At 44.6% G+C, this 17,212-nt stretch overlaps 1 protein-coding gene and 1 long non-coding RNA gene across 6 annotated transcripts in view; one reads left to right on the top strand and one right to left on the bottom strand.

Annotated features, from left to right (window-relative positions):
* The window catches only part of LOC311579643, a 91,917-nt gene extending 75,015 nt beyond the window's left edge, over positions 1 to 16,902 (bottom strand). The window contains exon 1 of one of the 3 annotated variants that reach the window (XR_014773205.1): positions 16,650 to 16,902. This is a non-coding gene — a long non-coding RNA (uncharacterized lncRNA). The remainder of the gene's footprint in view (positions 1 to 16,649) is intronic. The other 2 variants (XR_014773206.1, XR_014773207.1) reach the window with 2 other exon arrangements.
* Positions 16,903 to 16,910: 8 nt separating this feature from the next.
* The window catches only part of ZFAT (zinc finger and AT-hook domain containing), a 178,338-nt gene continuing 178,036 nt past the window's right edge, over positions 16,911 to 17,212 (top strand). For all 3 annotated transcript variants that reach the window (XR_014773203.1, XM_084750387.1, XM_084750386.1), the window contains exon 1: positions 16,911 to 17,096. Coding sequence is in view for 2 of the 3 variants with exons in the window: in XM_084750387.1 (XP_084606513.1) it covers positions 17,078 to 17,096 (19 nt within the window). In the remaining variant the exon portion in view is untranslated. The remainder of the gene's footprint in view (positions 17,097 to 17,212) is intronic.

Below are 17,212 nucleotides of genomic sequence, written 5' to 3'. Positions count from 1 at the left end.
GTTTCCCAAGGTCACACTGCAGGCACAGGGAGTGGTGGGATGGACTCAGTCTGGCTTACAACAGAACCCGTGCTTCTTTGAACTTTATTCTTTCTGCTAAACCTTGAGCAAGAAGGCGCTCCCTTTTCTTTCTAGGCAAATATACCATCAGCAGAGTAGGAGACAAATGATGGTGAAGAGAGTGCAAGGCGCTGTTGACAGCACATTTTTATTACCCTATAGGTACATTCGTAGTGCATCACCTTGCAACTTCTTGCAAAAGCCGAACACAAACATTTCCTAGCCCCTTAATTCTGAGATGGCCACTTAACCTGCTTTAGCCAATGTGTTAGGAGAGATTTAGAAAGCACAGGGGACTTTTGTGCTTGCCATCCCTAAAAGGACAAACTAAGTCTAACTCACCCTCCACCCCCAAGCAGGAAGGTGGAAGCCACGCGGAGCAGAGTTGCCACAGCTAAAATGTCCCAGCTGAGCACAGCCTAGAACAGAGTCCCCATTCAACCTGCGCTGGAGAGCAAGCTTGGCTGAACCCAACCCAGATCAGCTGACTCACAGCCAACCCCCATGGAGCTATTATAATCGGATGTTTGTTGAAAGACTGTGTTGGCAGTTTATATGCAGCAAAGCTAATTTTCTGTCTCTTTTGCTGTGTCCTTTCAGAACATGCCCAGTTAAATACATTAACTTTCCTATCTTGGCCATTTCTAAGTTGTCTTGCTTTGTGAACTGACCAACACAAGTCCTTCACTAAAACTGTTAAATGTAGATTGCATGTCCATCTAACAAGCTCTTAAAATTATAATTACATATTGATTGTGTGTGTACTCTGTGTGGAGGGCAGAGGACAACTTACAGGCATCAGCTCCCGCCTTTAAGTGTGTGGGTCCAGGGATTCAGCCCTGGCACAAGCCCTGGCACAAGCCCTGGCACAAGCCCTGGCACAAGCACCTTCACCTGCCAAACCATTTTGCTGGATCATAAACAAGTTTTTATTTTTAATTTTTCACATGCCCTACATTTGGATGGAAACCATTTCCCAAATCTTCATGCTTGAAGGATTTATGAGGTCAGTATATCTCCCGTGTTTGATGTGCACATGTCTGTGTTACAGATCATCACCCTTCATACAGGATTGGTTTGATGAAACTACTTAGTGGGATAGAGGTATTTGCTTTTCTTACAGTGCGGTTCCAAGAAGAACAGTTAAGGATTGTTTTAGACTTCGGAATACAATAAGTACTTATAATAGATTGACAAAGTTTCCAAATAAAAATACAGTCATAAATTTTACTTCTTCTTTCAACTTAAGAGATCCAGATCAAGTATCTGGAAAAAGAAAAAAAAAAAAAGGATTGATTACAAAGGAAAAGAGATGCACTGTACTTTGTATAATTTAAACTAACTCCCCATACACACTTTGGTGTGTGTGTGTGTGTGTGTGTGTGTGTAGCTTTTAACACAACACTAAAATGCCAACATGTGAATGCTCTGTTCAGGAATGCAAACTTCAGGACTGCTGCTATAAGCTGTGAAACATTTCCTTAAGTCATGGCCTTATTTTTTTTCCCACTAGTAGAAGGCATTTGAGAATCTCGGCATGGGCATGCACTTTATGCATACCGACTTACCCTTTGTGGTGGCAGCAGGAAGTCAGTGAGCATGAATCCTTACCCTTTTCAGCATCGTGCCCGGAGATTGCAACAGGACTTTACTGCTAGTCCAGCCCCAAGAGCTCATCCCTGCTGGGGGATCACTGGGCCATGTGCTTTGTTTGAGCTGCTGTCTACTCCAAGTGGCTTAGACATCAACTTATGGAAAACACCTAAATGAACAACTTAGGAAAGGATTTATTTGGGCTTATGCTTTCAACCTTATTTTGGTATGGGTCTTGGCAGAGGAATGCAGTCACCATTTGGTGGCCAGGAAACACACAGAGAATGCACGTACTAGCTGGATACCTCCTCCTCCTCCTCCTTTGATTGCAGGCTACCAACCTGTGGGATGGTGCCAGTCACATTCAGGGCAGGTAGTCCTGCCCCTCCCCTAGTTAGCTCCCTTTGAAAATGCTACACAGCTTATACACACAGTATGCTTAACTACTCTCCTAGATAACTCATTTTTATTTTTTAAAAATGTATTTTATGTATGGGTGTTTTGTCTGTATATGTGTCTGTGCACAACTTGTGTGCAGTGATCATGGAGGCCAGAAGAGGGTGCCAGATCCCTTGGACCTGCAAGTTTTCAGAATAGAGCTGGATCCTCTGGAAGAACAGCCAGTGCTTTTAACTGCTGAGCCGCCTCTCCAGCTGCTCCATAGGTGCTCATTGACCCAATTACACTGACAATCAAGTGTGACCATCACAGGAATAAAAAGCAGGATCTTGCAGGCTTTCAGGAAAGGCTTGCATGCCCATGCCTACCCTTACTGGCTTATACAAGTTTTGCACGATTCCATCTGAGGTTTGCTCTCCCTTTCATGTTACATGCAGTAATTCCCACTCTGACAGTAATGGCTAGTAGTCCACTGCAAAGATTAAAAGTGGTGTTGGCTTGGCTGTAGAAAAAAAATGTTTTCATTTAAATAACTGAACAAGCTGTGGTGGTCCATAGAACTTGGGAGGCCAAGGGAAGAAAAACGCTGAAAGTGTGAAGCCAGAGGGGCTATAGAACAAGTTTCAGGCCAGACCAGCTACATCTTGAGACTCTGTTTCAAACAGCAAACACAACAGTGATACGGCAGTCTGGAAAAGGTCTCAATAGAACGGCATCAGGGACAGTCTGTGAATTTCCAATTCAGGGGCTCCATTGTGACTGTGCCTGGTTCAGTGCAACTGCTCAGTCCCAGATCACAGGGATACGCCCAAACACTCTGTTTCCCTGGCCCATAGTAAGTGCTAAATGAACAAAAATGAACTCCTTTAAAATAATAAACTTATTAGAAGTTGGCTATGAGTTGGGGCCAGTTCTTGCTGTCTGGTTTTGTATTTAAAGTTTTACTGGATACAGCCACAATCTGTGCATTCCCAACTTGCCTTTGGCTGCATCTACAAGGAAATGTGGAGGCCTTTCAGCAGGTGCCCTATGGCCCGCACACTGAGAACTATGTATACTATCTGGCTGACCTCTGAGATCAGTAGGTGGGTTTAGTCTGTAGCCATAAAGTTGGCTCATATGTTTGTTTTTTTAACAATAAATAGAACTTTAAAAAATGTTTTCTTTGCAGTTTTTAGAAATTTGGATTTTATATTTCAGGGTATATAAAGTCCAAAAGAGGACTTTTTGGCCGGGCAGTGGTGGCGTACTCCTTTAATCCCAGCACTTGGGAGGCAGAGGCAGGTGGATCATTATAAGTGTAAGGCCAGCCTGGTCTACAAAGCAAGTCCAGAACAGCCAAGGCTACACAGAAAAACCATGTCTTGAAAAACAAAAACAAAAAACAAAACAAAACAAACAAACAACAAGAAAAAAATACTTCTCCATAAAAGGAGAGGAGCAAAGGTCTTCTGATCACAGAGACACAGAGGTGAGGAATGATAAAAAGGCAGTGGGGCCCTTAACTCTGCCTCTTGCAGAGACCCTCTGCTTCCTTTGTATTCTCAAGCACATAACTTCTCTTCTGGCCGCAGAACTCTTGCACCAGCCATTTCCTCTGTGTGGGCTAATTTCCACCTAGCTGTTTCCTTTTCATCACTCTGGCTTCACCTTGAATGTCACCTCTATGAAGATATTTTTGTGTGTGTGTGTTCCCAAACTACTCATTCCAAAGACTTATTTCCTTTTATCTTCCACATACAGTCTACACGCACCACCTTTCCCCCACACCCCACCCAATATGCCACATTTTAGATGAATTTCTCCGTGCTTGTTTAGTGAGCATCATCCCAGACGCCATGAGAGAAGGGACCTTGTCCATCTTATTCTTCATGGTACCCTCAAGGTCTGGACTTGTCTCAGAGCAAAAGACGGTATTAGTGGAATGAATTGCTAATGGAATGAATGGAATTACTGAATTAAGTAATTTCATTAATTAAGTAAAGGAATGAATACTTGCATAATTAACAGCCACATATTACTGAGTTTTAGGCTTCTGCTCTTCTCAGCACTAGGCGAAAGAAAAGCTAAAGGTAAGGCTTTCTTGTTGACACAGGATGTAGGGACAAATACCAAACTGGCAGTCATGTAGTTTTCTTAGTACATCAGAAGGGCCAAACTTACTATATGCCCTAGCTCCTGTCTAGCCATTTGGTTAATCTAAAATTGGTGGAATGGCCATTCCTTGTCAGCCACTGGAACTGCTACCCCGAGGAAGTTTACACTTCTAGGGAGAAAATCCTAATCAGGTGATGACAGTATTAGACTATTCAGCAATGAACGCCCAGGAAAGATGCAGGGAATTAGCCTTCATCTACCTACTTAGGTCCGAACACCGAGGAGTAGAAAATGCCACACAGAGGCATGGAGGATGAGATAAAAATAAGCCAGCCAAAGGAGAGTATGGCATAACAAACAGACTTTTCTAGGCTGAAGATGATGCTCCAATGTTATAGTTTTGAGTGACTATTCAGGTAGCAAACTGTCTCTGTCATCTTCTCATTTGGGAAGCTGCTAACCTGCACCCCCTGTATACTCAGGTAGTTTATTTTACTCCTTCTCAAGTCTCTGATGGAGTTGAAGACCAGACAGTTTAGTTTTACAATTAAGCTTAATTATTTAGGGGTTAAGATGCTTTTAGATGTAGATATTGATTTACATTCAGAATTTTAGACACACCAAGATAGGACAGATGTTTTTTTCAAGGCTGCCAAATGCAAATAGACAAAACATAAGAATAAGAATGCAATATATATATATATATATATATATATATATATATATATATATACTGATAGTTTCATGGGTCTTCTTGCTGTAGGTAGTTTATTGAATATATGTATAATAATATAAATGTATATGTAAAGAAGAAAAATATTTAATAATAAAAAAGCAAATAGACTTTTGCAGTATAGAGTATGACAGTCTTTTAATGAACATGCACATATCTGACTGGATAGGAAAGCACCATGGGCATGAGTTATCATGAGAGCAGAATTTTAATTGAGCAACTTAGTGGGTTTCTCTGTCTCTGCAGAAAATGCCTGTGAAGGTCTGTCTACTCTTGTTTCTTCAAGTTGACACATTTTATTCTGTAATGATTTTTTCTATATTCTACATTACACTCTCTGTGTCTTAATTCTTTCAGTGGAGATGACAAATACCATGGAGTCAAGATAAGGTCCCAGTAACCCTGACAGCCCATTGATGGTCCAGCCACTGGCCTGGAGCCCACAGGACCTCTTGCCTCAGATGCTAAAATTAGAGGGGTGAACGCTGGACCAGCAGTGTATCCTCTGATTAGTCAGCATCAGTGCTATGCCTATAAACAAGGAGCGCGTTGGATTACCAGCCTCTCAGTGTCCTTCTTTTGTTGTCTTGACTAGATGTAATAATCTTATCAACGTGGCTGAATTTAGAATCACCAGGAGATACAATCTTGGTATTCCTGTGAGGATATTTCCAGAAAGATCCACAATTATGAATGAGTGGAAGCATCCTATGAATGTAAGATACAACCTGAATAAATAAATAATAAAGGAAGGAAGGAAGGAAGGAAGGATGTTGTGTTGCTGTTCCTATCTCGGCTTCTAGCTCCACTGAGATATACGGTGAGGACACCCAGTTGCACCCACTTGCTACTATGCCTTCTCTATCTGGATTGGCTATATGTGCTGAGTTCCTGAGCCGAAGTAAAGCCTTCCTAGGTTGCTTTTGTTCTGTGTTTTGCAATGGTACTGAGGAAAGTGACTACCACACTTGATTTAGAGCTAAGTCCAGGGTAACTGCCATCACTCTCTAGGGCTAGGTAGGAGACGTGGCAGCTGAAGACAAGGAACATACTAAAGTTATCTCACTCATTCTCCTGAGTGTATTGTGCATTGTGGATGGTGATTTGTGGCTGGTACCTGTGCCAACTTGAAGAAGATTCTGTACCAATTGAGACATGCCAAAAGCCATCCCATGACTCCCAGAAAGGAAAGTGAACAAAGCCAAGTAACACATAGCTAAAGCCTTAAGTCTATTTGGACATCTGGATGTATGGGGAAAAGACAAAACGTCTTGTATGCCACACTCTTTAAACAGTTGCTGATGAATGAGATTTCCATGGACACTCTCTCTCTCTCTCTCTCTCTCTCTCTCTCTCTCTCTCTCTCTCTCTCTCTCTCTCTCTCTCTCTCTCGGTTCCTCACACACATTCTGTTAGCTGTTACAGCATTTACCTCTGAGCTAGGTCCTGTAGGGCCTGAGTGCATAGGTGCTTCTGATGACAGGCTTTGGCTGTCTACTTCTGTCCCAGATTGAAATATGCTTTTGTTGGAACTTTGTCGTTTATGTGTGAAGCATAAAAGATAGTTGATCTCCAAAAGCAGCACCATGACCCATGGCCCATGCCTCCCCCCCTCACACACACAATGTAGGGCAGCCAAGACTTGTGTATAGATTGGCCTCAGCTCAAAGAGAGGCATTGGAAGGAGGCCAGGGATCTGGGAAGACTGCACTATCTGAACATTTGCTCCCCAGTCTCCTTTGCTAAGTGTAAGGGCTGGTGCCATGCTGCTTTCCAGGCTCTGTATCCCAGGATCTATTTCCCTCCTTGGAAGCTTAGAGGTAGGGGAAAGCAGGGAAGTACTGTACTAGCTTCTTTCTACTTTCTTAAACCCCTAAAATACATCTTTGTTCAGCCTATGCAATAGCTTCTGCCTAGATTGCCTAGTTAGAGGTGCCACCTGTTTTCTCCTGGAGGTCTAACTGACCTGTGCCTCTTAGCAATGTGGTATGAGGTGTATTTAAAGTGCTCTTTGGAGGAATGGAGATGAAATATGAACCATGGACAGTTAACAAGTTAGCTAATCTGAACCCAAATTACTCTACATTCTAACATGTAGTATTAATGTCTTATGTCTGTTTCTCAAAGCTTATCTATCAGATGGCTAGGGACAACATAGCAAATGTCAAAATGGCTTCCTTAACTAGCAGACCTCCATTACTCCACAGTTTGAGAGGAAGTCCTAGTATAGAAGTCAAAGACCAGGAAGTCTATGTGGTTGATTTTACTATGAAGCCCTGTTTTAGACTGTAGGTGACCATTTCTTCTCCTGTATCCTCCTATGCTTTTACCATGTCTGTGTCCTAAACTCCTTTCTAGAAAGGCAAGTCATATTGAATTAGGCGTCATTTGTTGTGGGTATGGATTCTGGGGATGATGCCAAAGAGCCACTTAAATGGTGTCTGTCAAGGAAAGCAGACTCTGAATGCAATAGGGTGATTCTTATGTTTCTGCCTCCCTTGGTGGCTGAACAAACCTGAGCTTGGTTTTCTCTGTCCTGCTTTTGGCTCTTGGGCCAGAGTGTGTTATCTCTGAAGGACCACCAGGTCCTCTGAGTTCGCCTCCAGCTTTCTTCCTGACTCTTCACCACTGGTGTGTATCTCTTGCTTTTCTATCTCCTGCATAGTGCATGGTCCCACACTCATCTTTTACAGCTTAGATTGGCTGGTTTTGTGTGTCAACTTGTCACAAGCTAGAGTCATCAGAGAGGAAGGCGCCTAAGTTGAGGAAATGCCTCCAGAAAATCCAGCTGTAAGGCATCTTCTCAATTAATAATCAATGGAGGAGGGCCCAGGCCATTGTGGGTGGGGCTATCCCTGACCTGGTAGTCCTAGGTTTATAAGAAGGCAGGCTGAGCAAGTCATGTTAACCAGCAGTAAGCAGCACCCCTCCACAGCCTCTGCACCAGTTCCTGCCTCCAGGTTCCAGCCCTGCTTGAGCGCCTGTCCTGATTTCCTCCAATGCTGGATTATGATCTGGAAATGTAAGCAGAATAAAAATTTTCCTCCCTAACTTGCTTTCTGGCCATAGTGTTTTGTCCTAGCAATAGAAACCCTGAGACAAGTTAGTACCAGGGTAGGGGGGTATTTCTGTGACAGACCTGATCATGTTTTTGGGAAGGTTGTGGAAGGATTTTGGAACTCTGGACTAGAAAAGCCACTGAGTGTTGAGACTTTAGTTGGGTGCTCTGTAGGAGCTTGGAAGAGAAGAATGTTCGGAACAGCACAGAAGATTGTGTGTGAATGCCCAACATTGGACATTGAGTTATTTATACTGTTGGATTTGGTTTTGCTTGGTTAATATTATGGCTGTGCCCTGGTTCTTCCCTCTTGAGGAAGGTATTTAATTTAATTTAGATTTTTTTACAGGAGCCCACAGCTGAAAAACATTGAACTTTTAAAAGAGTTTGTGATTTTTTTGAGAGATCGGATATTAAAGAGACTGAAGTTTTTGTTTTTCGGACACAGGGTCTCTCTGTGTAGTCCTGGCTGTCCTGGACTCACTTTGGAGACCAGACTGTCCTTGAACTCACAGCAATCACCTGCCTCTGCCTCCTGAGTGCTGGGATTAAATGTGTGTGCCACCACACTCGGCTTGAGACTGAAGTTTTAATGTGTTTGAATTTGTAAAGACCTGGACTTGTGAAAGTTATTTCTGTTATTAATGTGAGATCTTTGGGATAAATAAGAAAGGAAAGGCTTGTGGCTTAATAGTGATGTTTGTGTGTTACACTGACAAGTGGTCAGTTGTGCTAAGATTTTGTGTGAAACTTGACACAAGCTAGAGTTATTAGAGAGAAAGTCGCCTCAATGAAGGAAATACCTCCATCGGGGTCCAGCTAGAAGGCTTCTTAAAAATGTGTGATGGATGGAGTAGGACCCAGCCAATTGCAGTTGGGGCCATCCATGGGCTGGTGGTCCTAGGTTCTATAGGAAAGTGGGCTGAGCAAGCCAGAAAGCAGGGGAATAACACTGCAGGGGGAGCGCTGGGGGAGGGGGGGGGGAGAGAGAGAGAGAGAGAGAGAGAGAGAGAGAGAGAGAGAGAGAGAGAGAGAGAGAGAAGAAATTCCTTAGCATGCTGAGTTGTCCCAGTGGAAGAAAACCACAGCCAGTGTTTGCAGTTCCAGGGATAAGGGGCCGTGTAAGACATTGGAGCCCTAGAAGGTACTCTCTAGTGTCACCAACCTCCAGCATCAGGGTCGCTGGTCACACAAGTATTACAGCTCTTGCGTAGGCCTAGGAAGCTAGGCCTCCTCAGCCCTTGACATCAGACAGTATTCTAACTATGGTACAGGCCCAGGAGGCCAGGGCTCCTCTGCCTTAACTCTGGCCAGTTTTATAGCTCTTTGGGGCAGGGCTGATCATACCATTGGTTCTAAAGACCTGGCAGCCCTCTGGTACTCTCCTGGTAACCTATGGCCTGCGTTTCTCTCCTCTGGCTTGTTATAGCTTTTTGTCCTGCTTTGGTCTCCTCTACCTTTTTTGTTCCCTTCTTTAAGTGCACTTCTCCCTGCCCTGGTCACTTGACCTGTTACACTGCTTCTTTGGCTGCCAATGTATCAGATGGCCTGCCATGTCTGCAGCTTGGCCTGCCTACTGCTCAGCTGTTGCTTTTATTAGCACTGCTGCTTTTACTGTGTCACTGGCTTGGCTTTACTACTGAAAAAACAAAGGTACAAAATCTGACTACCTGAGAGATTATGGCTTTTACTGTAACACCAGGGAAGGCAGCACAGAAGTGTCTCCTATTGGACTCCTCAAAAGAGCTTGGACGGCTTGCTTGTCACAGCCCTTGCCTCTAGCACAGTAGGCCTTTGGCTTAAGTGCTTCTGCTCTGGCCAGGTAGAAATGGCTGCAGGATAATTAGGAGATTACAGAAGCCTCAGACAGGGAAAAGCTGCTGTACACACTATTTCAACAGCCCTGGCTTAGACCACATTCTCAGGAGGCAAGAAAATCAACTGCAGGCTTCTGTAGCTTTCTCAAGCAACTCCTGGAGATTCAGGGTGGCTGGTGTGGGCCTAAGGGTAGACTTAGCTGGCCGGATGACTGACAGTCCTGTTGCTTAAGGCAGCTAGGGCAGCACAGGAAAGGCAAACAAGTGCCAATCAGGCAGTCAAATTGCTCCATCTCTTGCCACTTTTGCTTATTTACATAAAGATGAATGAGCATGAGCGGGGCGTAGAATAAGATTTAAAGAGTTTATCATTCACTCTGACTGTGATTTTTAACAGTGATTAAACCCTGCCTGTGCGCTAAAGAGGTGGATGGGCAACTCATCCTCAACAGGTCATCAAAATTCTTCCAATAGTTGCATGATTATTTCCATGTGGGGCTGACCTCTCATTCACCTGCCTAGATACCACACAGTAAGCCCTCCCCTATTCTGTTCTCTATTTTGACACCCCAAACAGTGCTGTTTATACACTACAAAATGTCTAATCCTCTTGCTCCCCTCCCCCCCTTTTTAAAAATCTACTGTCTTCACTCTAAATCAATCTTAGCCATCCCTTTCTTCAGCCAGTGTTTATGGGTCCTTGCTCAGGGTCTGCCATCCCTCCAGGCTCTTGGAGATCTCGTTTTTCTTCCTTGTTGCTGAGACTCCAGGACCATCCTACCCCTTTTTTTTCCCATGGCCCACTTGCTCCTAAAATACATTTAACAAATTTAAGTGTTGTCACATGCCCCTAGTTAAATGAAACTGATGAGAGAAAAGTTAAAACCTTATACATCAGAATGTTTTAAACGTTTACAGTCAAAAGATCCTATTTTAACCAAGTCTAAAGGAACTGCTCCTACATGCTTTGGGCACGTTAAGAACGCAGGTCTTTCCTGCGTGCATATCTAGGTCTGTGAGAAGCCCTGCTGTTGATTTGTGCAATTTCTTTATCTCTGTAAAACTCATGGTTTTTGTAGTTTTCCAGAAGTGCACTTATTAGACTTCAAAGAGGATTATCTTCCTCCCAGGTGAATTAAATTCACCTCTCTGGGCCACTGGCTGATAGACTCCTAGAACACAGTCCTTCAAGGTGACTCCTGCTCTCTTGAGCTGGACAGTGAATCCAGGACCTTGTTCTCGCTAGATAAATGCTCTACTACTGAGCTGTATAGTCCCAGCTACCACATCCTCACCCTTTTATTTTGAAACAATGTTTTAACTTTAACTTTTGATACAACTGCCTCAGTCTCTTGAGTAGTTGGGATTATAGGCCTGTGCTACAAGGCCCAGTTCCAATGTGACTTAAATGGAAGTTTGTGTTTGCTGATTGGTACTACTTCAGTCCAAGTTCAACCACTGTGTCAACAAGACTCAGGAACACGTTTTCCCAGTGCTGCTGGGGCAGGAGTTGCTTTCGGCAGGTAGTGAGGAAAAAGGGCCCATTGTGTCAACTCTATGTTGTTCATACACGTTGCAGTGGGAACAGGCTGGGGACAAAGGAAGATTAAGAATTAGAATGGTAGTTTAGAGCACTGAAGGCAAGAGGACTTGCAGCTGGGTATGAGATAGCCAAGCTAGATAAGAGGGCTCACAGGGCTCAGGATGGCAGGCCACCCCAACCCTTAAGGAACACACATAAGGCACCATTGTCTTTAAATACTTTCTTGTTTTTAGTACAGCTAATCCTAACAGACTGAATTATATGGATGGCTACTAGCAAGCCTATACCCACTTCAGGAAAGACTGCAGACCTTCCTATGTACCCACCACTAAGCATAAGGTAGCCAAGAAAGACTGCACATGTATCTGGTGGTTGGGATGTTGTTAACGAACGTCCTGCCATTGACAAACTACAAGCTGACCACTTACATGCAAGAAAAGAGAGCTCAGTACAATCCTCAGAACTTGAGACACCTGCAAAGTTGGAGGGCCATAACACTAGCCAGTGACCAACAGCTAGCAGATGGTCAGGGTTAAAGATGTTGTCAGAGATGGACAGAGAAGGACTCTAAATACTCTGGGTGGTGCATGATCAACTACCTGGTTGGGCCAGGGGAACACGTCCATTAGAGCTTAGAATTAGCTACTCTGAGGCTACCTCAGTTTCTGTCCAGTTTTTACTATTGTTCCATAAAATTCCTAGACAAGACAGCTGGGATGCCTCAGTGCATAAAGGTGCTTGCCACCGAAGCCGGTGACCTCAGCTCTGAGTCTCAGAGCTCACAAGGTAGGAGGAGAGAACTTCTGCAAGTGGTCTACTGATCTCAACATAACAGGCTTGGTTCAGCCCTCCTCCAAATAAATGTAAAACAGAAACACAAACAACACTAGACAAAGTAACTCCAACAGCTTTTCCCAATCTTAGAAACCCTTCCATTCTCAAAGGACCTCTCATTTTTAATTGCTCAGTCTGCTCTGTGCAATCCCACAAGGGTCAGCATCACTAATGTGCTTTGGCAGTCTACTCAGTCACTGTCCAAGGTCAACCTTTGATGACTGTCAGTGCCTAGGATTGTAGGTCCCTGGGACAGGCAGGAAAAGGCTGAGAAAGGCACTGTAACACTCAAATCTCCTGTGCCACCCACATTTATGAACCTTACTTACATCTCGGGTATATGATGCTCTGCCTTTGATTATATACGCATCTTCAGAAGCATCACAAAGAACTAGCATCTTAGCTACTCTTCTAACCCATTCACTTGTCACAAATCTCCTAACTAGCCCCTTTTGGTTATTGACGCCCCAACCTGCTTCCTTGGTTTTCACAGTTCCCGGGGTTTCTGGAAGCCTCTCAACAATCACCATAACCTCAATGTACATACATGTACCATTTTTTTTGAGAGATACATAGAATTTCAAGAGCTAACCCCTCCCCCACACATCAAACTTAACTATTTGCTAAAACATGTATTTTCTGTTAAGTATGACTAGCTTTGTACCTAAGATAGCAACTGCAGTTTTGTCCATCGGACTGTGTGTATGTCTGCGCGTGTGTTGGGGATCAAGTCTAAGGCATTATGCATACAAAGCATGTAACCTCCCAGGGCACAGACAGTGTCATCCCTGTCACCAAGATGGCTCAGTAAGGATGGAACCTGCTATGCAAGCTGGAGGACCTGAACCTGGATCCCCCAGTGTTAGCATGCCTGCCTCTAAGTTACTTAGCAACCTCTGGCATCATCTCAGGTTGCCTACCACCACGTGTCTGCCCCTGCCCAGGATATAAAAGGGAAACCCACCTCCCCTCTCCCATTTCTTGCCTTGTCTCTCTCTGTACCCCTGGGGTGTCCCTTTCCCATTTCCTCTTCATCCATATTTCTACAGTAAGTCTTATACCATTATGCTGTGTGGCACACATTTCATATTTAACACTGGTGGTCCTGCATGTGGAGGGAAATCCCATTATCTTGTACTGTTGGACCCCTCTCGTCACAACACATCTGCTTTCTCTCTTACTCTCTCTTGCTTTGTCTGCCTCTGTCCTCCGGGGTGCACCTTTCCCATTTCCTTCTCTCCCATCTTTCTACAATACGTCATATCATTTATATCTGTGGCGCATATTTCATATTTACCACCCAGCCCTAATGTAAACGTAAGGCTGGACAGCATGTGACTGTAGTCAGCCCTGAGAGGTGGAATGAGGCGGATACAGAAGGATCACTGAGCTTCGCTGGCCAGGCAGCATAGCTTGGTGGGCAAGCTCCAGGTTCAGCGAGAGCCTGTTTCAGAGAACAAGTGGAGAGCGACAGAGGAAGGCACTCTACAACCTCTAGCCTTTACTTGTAGTGTACACACGTGGCCACACAAACCCGAAGACACACAATTTTCAAGAACTCATGGTTTTTCAGAGACGTCTTGTTCTTAAAGATCAACAGCTACCAACTGCAGCTCTGCCTGTGGCATGCAAATCGCACATCACAGAGGGACCTATGTCTCAGCTGGCTCCTTTGTCTTTCCTGCAGGTCAGAAATTTTCACTGCATCCTGACTTTCCTTTACTGCTAACACTGGAATCAGCTTCTTTGACTGGGCCTGACGATGGCCAATAAAAATCCTCATGCTAACATCTAGGTGCTGAGTACACACAGGTGGATGAGAGATGGAGTTCTATGAGAAAATGACACTCTGTGCCCCTTACCGCTTCCTAAGGCCACAATCATGCTGATAGTAACAGCTCATACTGTTCTTGTGTGACTGTATCTGTGGGGAGCTGACCTTTGGAACATCAGGCCAAGCCCCACCACCTTGTACACAATTTTAAATGAATTTTGACAACACCTGTATTTAGGTTTTTAACATGTTAATTAAAACTCTTCTTTCTCTGTGGCTTTTAATAGTTGTGTGTGTCAAAACCCATATGTTAAGGTCATATGTATCCTTTTTCAAAACTGCTTTCAATCAGCACCTTGTAAAAATTATGTATATAAACTATGTTTTCATACAAATGCATTTGGCAGCCACTGATATAATTATTTAAAATTGACACAAATATATTTAGTTTTGCAAGTCAACATTTCTCATATAACTAAATACCATCTCTTGTCCATAGGTTTGACACAAAATCCTGAGCTACCCATAAGGTGGACAAGCTGGGCTCCTCTAGGAAGCATTATAGCAAGTCACTATTCGTTATGAGCTTCTCAGGGGTCTACACTGAACCCCCCTAATGCTTCTCTATTAGCTGAAGGCATCTAGCAATGTAAAGATAAAAAAATGTTCATCAGGGCTGAGGAGATGGCTCGGTGGGTAAGGTGCTTTCTGCATAAACTTGAGGCCCTGAGTTTGGATCCTCAGCACCAAAAAACAAGCAAACAAAAACAATACAATACAAAAGAAAACAAAAAACTAGCTGTGGTGGGCTTATCATCTTAGTACAGAGAGAGACAGGCAGATCCTGGGGTTCACTGGCCAGCCAGTGCAGCCAAACAGTGAGCTTCAGGCTCAGCAATTGGCCCTATCTCAAAATATAATGTAGACAGACAGCAATAGAAGAGACCTAAAGTCACTGTCTGGCTTCAACCTGTACACTCATGGGCCACACACACAAAAGTGCAAACCACCCAGAAGCAAGAAGCCAGCCGTGGACTCATGTCTCTACTCACAAAACTGGGCTCCCTACTTTTCTTTACTAATTTCCACCTGCCTGGGGCCAACCCAGTGTCTGGAAACAGATGCCCAGTAAGTTGTTTTTTGTTTTTTGTTTGAATGATAAGTGGGTTTAAGAGAAGAATAGTGGGGAAAAAAATCATAGCTACCCCCCAAACCCCAAGACCATCATCTATAGTCAGTTTCTTTCTTTTTTATTGGCTTTAATCTTCTGAAGCAATTGAGCTTTGAGATATATTTTAAATTGCTTCATTTCCAAAACTTATTTTGGTTACAACATTTAGGAGTTATATCGATCCACGTGCTAATCAATAAATAACATTTCAATGCTCCTTTAAGAAAGGCAGCCCAGCACAAAACCAATATTGTCAGCAACTGGAACAACTCTCATTTCCCGACAGAAATTATTGTAAATAGTTGTAGTTCTAAAAGGAAAGCTCATCGATAAAGCATTTTGATGGTTCATTTTCAAACGAAAAAATGTTGGTGTTCCCCTAACCTCCTAGCCATCTGTGAGGCAGAATTTAGAAGCGGTGAAGCAACAGTTCCATGGTGCTCTTACTGAGGCTTGTCATGCAAACTGAGTACGGTCTGCAGGGTCATGTGGTAAACTGAGAAAAGCAAGGGGCGTGGAAAGGTGGGTCCATATATTTCATGGGATGGCTGTGTGCTCTCAAAAAGCTATACAACCCTCTTGAGCATCTGTCCCTTTCTCACCTGTCCAATGGAATAAAGGAGATGCTTTTGAACATGTATTTAACAGAAGAAAAAACAGAATTAGGCCAGTCATCTTAACACTCACGGCCCAAAGGCACTTCAACAGTTAAAAAAAAAAAGCGATGAACAAAATGAATGAATGCATTCGATAACATTACTATGCAACCAATGGTGGGAAGATAAAAATTAAAAGACCCAGGGGCCTTTGCTACAGGACTCTCTCTGCTCAGCAAACTCAGTCCGTGGCAGGGAGGGCTATGCAAACAGGTAGGTGCACCTGGAAGTGGGGAATAAGGAACTCATGATTCTGACCTGTCGGGGCACAGCCACGAACCCAGGGCTGTTTGATGCACATTTCAAGTTCAACAGCACGGAAGGGTTATTTCCAGGAAACACTAGCATTTCAGAGGTGCTGTAAAAACAAATCTGTTTTGCCCAGACGCCGGGAACATTTCCGCATCTCACTTCCGTTCTGCTTTTTAGCTTATTTTTTGTCTTGCTTCTGCATGTGTGGCGTTTTCCTTACTATGGCTAACTTAATAATAAGTTCTTTTAAAAAGGATAACTTTACTAGCACAAAATGACGGTTATTATTATATTCATATTTATTCACCAACTCAAACTCATCTCATTGCCAGTTTTGGATGCTAAAAGGCTGCCCAAGACAGGGAGGGATAAGCGACTTCGTCGTTGGTAGGAATAGATTCTACCAAAGTGACTTCGGACAGACACTTTGTGGATGGGGCTCTAAGCACATAACATGAAAGCGGTGATTACAGAGCTTTAGGGAAAACGAAATGCGAGGCACGCCCACATCTAACCCGGCACTTCCCAGAGACCGGGAGCGGATCTGGGTCCTCACGTGAGAACGCACGCCCTGCCTACCCGTACTAACCACACAGCCAACGCGATGGGCAACTTAGGAAACTGAGCCCCGGAAAAGCTAGTGTGCAAAAGAATACACTAGCCTGCTCGCTCGCCCCTCGCAGCGGTTCCCTCACGGTGCCGGATTCAGGACACTCCCCATCCTGACACCCATCTTCCGGCATCTCCGCGTCCCTTCCCGGGTGTGGCTCAGAAGAGCGCGCAGAACGCCGGGAAGAGAGGCGAGCGCCTGCGCTGACCGCGAGCATGCGCAGTGTGCCTCGGATGCCGAGGGAGGGTCCCCGCGGCGGACGTCGCTACGCAGGCGTCGCGGATCCCCGTGGGGAGGAGGGCGAAGACTCCATCCGCCATGTTGGATGCCGCAGATTCGCCATAACCTCTCCGGCTCGTTCCCTAAAAAAATAAAAATAAAGAGCGAAGTTTCCCCAGGGTGTCCGGCCTTCTCGCTCGGCACGGGAGGGAGCCAGGAAGAGCCCGAGGCTTTTTTTTCCTCCGCCGTGGGGGCGTTGCCATGGAGACGCGGGCGGCAGGTGAGCCGGGATGGGGGTTGGGGCGCGACGGGGTGGGGGGTGGGGCGCGGCGCGGGAAACCGCTCGTGGTGAGCTGTGGGGAGGCCGCGCGCAGGCTCGGGGCGGCGGAGGGATCC

Source organism: Acomys minous (assembly GCF_964271855.1).
Source record: "Acomys minous genome assembly, chromosome: 12".
Lineage (NCBI taxonomy): Eukaryota > Metazoa > Chordata > Mammalia > Rodentia > Muridae > Acomys > Acomys minous.
This window is presented reverse-complemented; position numbering and strand designations above follow the sequence as displayed.